Source organism: Frankliniella occidentalis, unplaced genomic scaffold (assembly GCF_000697945.3).
Source record: "Frankliniella occidentalis isolate FOCC.00 unplaced genomic scaffold, Focc_3.1 Scaffold46, whole genome shotgun sequence".
Classification (NCBI taxonomy): Eukaryota; Metazoa; Arthropoda; class Insecta; order Thysanoptera; family Thripidae; genus Frankliniella; species Frankliniella occidentalis.
In genome coordinates this window covers 1226540-1231167 of record NW_026267176.1, presented here as the reverse complement: position 1 = coordinate 1231167, position 4628 = coordinate 1226540, and the positions used below count along the sequence as shown (strand labels likewise).

Here is a 4628-nt window from a genome sequence, read left to right as displayed (position 1 = left end):
AGCGCCACGAGCTGGTTCTGCAGGCACGCCATGTGCAGGGGCGCACTGCCGTCCTACGGGCCACAAACACGGTCAAAATATGAGCATTCCCACAAACAAGCACGTTTCTTATCAACGAAGGAAATGTTGATGTGTCAGGTAGCTTTGCGCTCTAAATGAAGGAAAGAACCAATTAACACAACTTGAATATTTTTCCCTCGCGGCCCGCGCGCGAGTGTGACGGACACCGCCCGGCCGAGGGCTTGACGAGGGGGTATTCAATACCATGAAACTTGTACAGAGTACTCGGTATTACACCAAATTACGAGGTATTACCGAGTATTACGCCGGTATTACACGCAAAATTTTGCCACTTTATAGCATATTTTGTTATTTTTCGGTATTACATTACAAGTAATACCGCGTAATACTCAGGTGGGGTGTACAGGGTATTACGGGAGTGAATACCCCCTCGGGGCTTGATCATAATGAATTCATTTACAAATTTTCTCCGTTTCCATTTCCATATTGACCGCTCCGCGTCACGCCTCCGGGCAGCGCTGTCGGGGACGCGCGTCATTACCATACAGCGCGGCTAATCTGGGCTCCAGCGACAGGACCGTGTAATATGTTTAGAAAAGGAATGAGAGACTCTGGTCTGGAGTTGTTACTTTTTTGTTTCATCTCTTTTTCTTTCTTTCTTTCTATCCACGCTCCTTTCCCGCGCCCGCGATAACGCCGCGTGGCGTTTTATGTTTCCAACAAATTTAAAACGTTTACTATCCTTATAACTCACCTTGGTTTGCTTGTTGAGCTGCGCGCCGCTCTGGACCAAGGACTCGATGATGCCGCGGCAGCCCAGCCCGCTGGCCACGTGCAGCGCCGTGAGGCCGCGCTGCGGGCAGAGAGAGCGGGGGGTGAGCTGGGGGTTTAGCGGGGGCTAATCACACACACACACTCACACACACATATACCGCACACAAACATACAACACACACACACACGCGCGCGCGCGCACAGTGCGGGAATCCGAGCAGCCGGGGAAACACCCCCGCGGGGCCAGGAAGCCCGCTCACTTCCTGCTCGATCCGGCTCCAGCTTCGCCCACCTCAGGCCGACCAGGTATGTGTGGGGGAGGAAGGGGTGCGGCGGAGGGCGGCGGGGCGTGGCGGGTTGTGGCGGGGGGCGGCGGGGGTTGCGGCGGGGGGCGGCTACAAGACCCTCCTGGCGGCCGCTCGTATAAATTACCCCGAGCCGGGCAGTAAAGAGCGGAATCACTCTTCTAATTTCTTTTCCTTCCCTGCGCGCCGGGCTGGCCTCGGCCCGGCGTCGTGGCACATTCCACCGAGAGGAGAGGAGGGAGTCTGCCAGCCGCTCGCCCTTCTCTCTCTCTCTGTCTCTCTCACTGCTCACCCCGCTGCCCGCCTCTCTCTCGCACTCATTGTGATGTCGGATGCCGCGCACGGAGGCACTACTACTGCTGCGCCACACAGGAAGGATGAGGAGAAAGGAGCGCATCCTGTCTGAGGGTGGGAGCGAGAGAGAAGAGGAACGGGAGGAGGGAAAAAGGGAGGAGCGAAAACGTCACGGAGCCGCTCTGCGTGAGTTCTGTCGGTTTTTTCTCTCTTATCCTGTTTTTCACTCGTGCCTGCCGCTCGGCGGAGGCTGGAGGGAGGCGGGGGTGTCTGCCATACGTCTGCAGTTGGTTTCGATAATCGCTCCTTCCCTGTTGTTTTGTTGTCAGCTAGCATACACGCCTTTTCAGACAAATGATGTTTTCCTTCGCATATAACGCCGATGCATGCATAACCCCCCCCCCCTCCCCTATCTCCCCGGTCCTGCTCTCGGAGCTACTGCGAAGGCTTATTTTACTCAATGAAAGTCGAGGTGTAAACCCTCCCCCCAAAAACGAAAAAAAAACTAAGTAAATCAGGGTAAGACAATGAAAAATTCTTAATAAATCAGAGAAAACTAGAAAAAAACAACAACAAGAAAACATAGGTAAATTGATGTACGCTCGAATTCATAGTGAAGTAGCCTACACCTCGGTGGCTGCCGACCGGCAGGGTCCGGCAGCTCTGGCCGCCGGCTGCCCCGGCTAGGTGGCTCCAGCCTCCATTACGTTGATGAGCGTACCGTCCCGTGCACGCCGCCTCTGGGGGCGAGACTAGAGTAGTGGATGTATTTTTCTCCAAAGGCGTCGTGATTTTTTAATGTCACAACGTTGCAGTAATTTCTCAAAGTAAATACCCTCCCCTGAGCTCGCCCCCTCTACGTGCCCGCGCACGTCCCCGTCGCCGCCGCCTCGGGGGAGAAGGGTTGCGGAAGGGGAGCATTGGAGCATTGGGGAGAGCCGCCACCGCCACGCGCGCGAGGCAGAACGAGGGCGCATCGGCTTTGTTCTTTCATTTCCCTTTTCCGCTCCCATATATTTTGTTTCCGTGTTGCTTCCCTTCCAGCGCCGCCTCGCCACGCTCCGCGCCGCCTTCAAAGCGCGCGGCGGCGGCGACGTACGGACGTCTTCGGCGGTGGCGGCGCCTTCGGAAAACATTTTCTTTCTACGCGCGCCATGCTCGGAGGCGTGCTGGAGTGAGTGTATGGCTGGCATTGGAACAACCAGGGAGGGGGAGGGGGAGCTGCGGGGGCTGGCAGTCAGCAGCTGCCGCGGAGCGGGTAAAGAGGTGCGGCAACGACGACGGACAGCCCAGAGGAGAAACACGGGGATGTAAAGGACGGCAAGACGCCTTTTGAGAGGTCGGGTAATCCCCTGGTTGCACGCGTCGCTGGTGGTGAGCAGGCCCCCTCTCCCCGTTTCCACCTGAGAGGAGCGACTTCCACTCTCCTCCTCACTCATCCATCGGCGCCGCCGTCCTCTCCCCACCACCCGCATCGACACAACACACTACAAAACGGCCCCGGAGAGAAGAGAAGCACAGAAGAGGTGATGTGGCCTTTCTCCAGACGGATGGGAGCTCTGGGGATTGTGTCGGGGCCGGGGCGTGACGTGATGGGCGGCGGTGGTGGTGGTGACAGAGGCCCCTGCACTGTATGAGGGAAGGGAGGACCAGGAGGGGGGACGCCGGCTTTGTAAACAGGACGCGCAAAGGAGTTTGTGAACTCTGAATGGAGGCGGACGATAGAAAGAGGAGAGAGGGACGACGATAGAGCAGTGCGACGGGATGACTGACCACGTTCTCGGCGTCCGGGTCGACGCCGTGCCCGAGGAGCTCCTGGACCACGGCGCTCTGCTGGTTCTCGGCGGCCACGTGCAGCGCCGTGCTGCCGTCCTGGTCGCCCGCCGAGGCGTCCGCGCCGTGCTGCAGCAGCACGCGCACCGCCTCGAGGTGGCCCTTCTCGGCCGCCACGTGCAGCGGCGTCCGGCCCACCTGGCGGCAGAAAGTTCAAGAGGCGTATAAAGTGATGATAATGTTTTATGGTGATGCGGTGATTCTCCCAAGAGCTGGTGTCAACAACAAAAAGTTTCTCAAAAGTGCCCCGTTTGAAATATATGCAAAAAACACAACAACAACACAAAAAAACAACCCACCGCGCGCGAAAGAAGAAAACTTTTGTTTTTGCTTTCTCAAGATCGTCACGACCAAAACTTTTTTCTCGCCCCCTCCTCCAGCTGACACCTTGGCGTCGCCGTCGGGCGGCACGAGTTGCGGACCTACGTCCTAATTTGCCCCCCCCCCTTACCCCTGCCCCTTCCGCTGACGTCGCCAGAGAGTGCGAGGGAAGGGAGGCGAAAGGTGTGACAAGGGATTCACACCTGGGCGGAGCAGAAATTGTCCGGACGTGCCCCTATTGTCGCCCCCCGTGCTTACAGAAGGTGGCGGTATCACCGCTCCCTCCCCTCCTCATCCCACACCATCAATTTCCCCTCCGTCATCTAATTTCTCCTCCCCCTCTCCACCCCACCTCTCCTCACGGCCTGAAGCACCCATCATTCCGATTTCCACGATCAAATAATAAGACGCTTTGGCCGTGGGACCCCCCTGGGGTACGGCCGGATAAAGTTTCCCCTCAAATCGAGACGACTGACCTTGTTCTTGGTGTTGGCGTCCGCGCCCGCCTCGATGAGGGCGCTGAGGATGGGGGCGTGGCCGCCCATGGCCGCGTGGTACAGCGCCGTCTGCTGCTCGGCGTCCACCACCTCCAGGTTGGGCTCCTCCAGGCTCTCCAGGATCAGGCTGACGACGGACAGGCGGCTGTTGCGCGCGCCGCACATGAGCAGCGTCAGCTCCTTCTGCGAGTGGGGAAAAGCAAGGAGAAAAGCATGCCGTCAGGTTTAGCGAGTATGGTGATGCGTAAAACATAAAGTCCAGCTGATGCACGACAAGGGATGAAATTGACAATCTGCCCCACTCGCTGCCGTCTTCACGGCGGTCGCCTGCCTCCTCTGTCGCGGCATTCATCCATTTCACTTTCTCCTATCCACCCCCGCATCCCTCCCCCACCCCATCCTCCACTCTTCCTTATTCGCTCTCTCCCACGTGCCGAAAACTTTATTCCTTGCGACGGACGAGCGGACGGCGACGAGCCACGCCGAGCCACGCGCCAGACGGCCAGAGCGCCGCCGGGGACAAGAAGGGTAACGGGGGGCGGAGAGTGGGAGAGGGGGGGGGGATCCAATCATATCAGATGCC

The 4628-nt window shown here is 58.2% G+C and overlaps 1 protein-coding gene across 1 annotated transcript in view; it reads right to left on the bottom strand.

The window, feature by feature from the left end:
* The window catches only part of LOC113201877 (ankyrin repeat and death domain-containing protein 1A-like), a 60454-nt gene that overhangs the window by 9627 nt on the left and 46199 nt on the right, over nt 1-4628 (bottom strand). Inside the window, exons 4-6 of the mRNA XM_052267079.1 lie at nt 4025-4228; nt 3168-3365; nt 776-874 (exon numbers count right to left, since the gene is read on the bottom strand). Of these exons, the coding sequence (XP_052123039.1) occupies nt 776-874; nt 3168-3365; nt 4025-4228 (501 nt within the window). The remainder of the gene's footprint in view (nt 1-775; nt 875-3167; nt 3366-4024; nt 4229-4628) is intronic.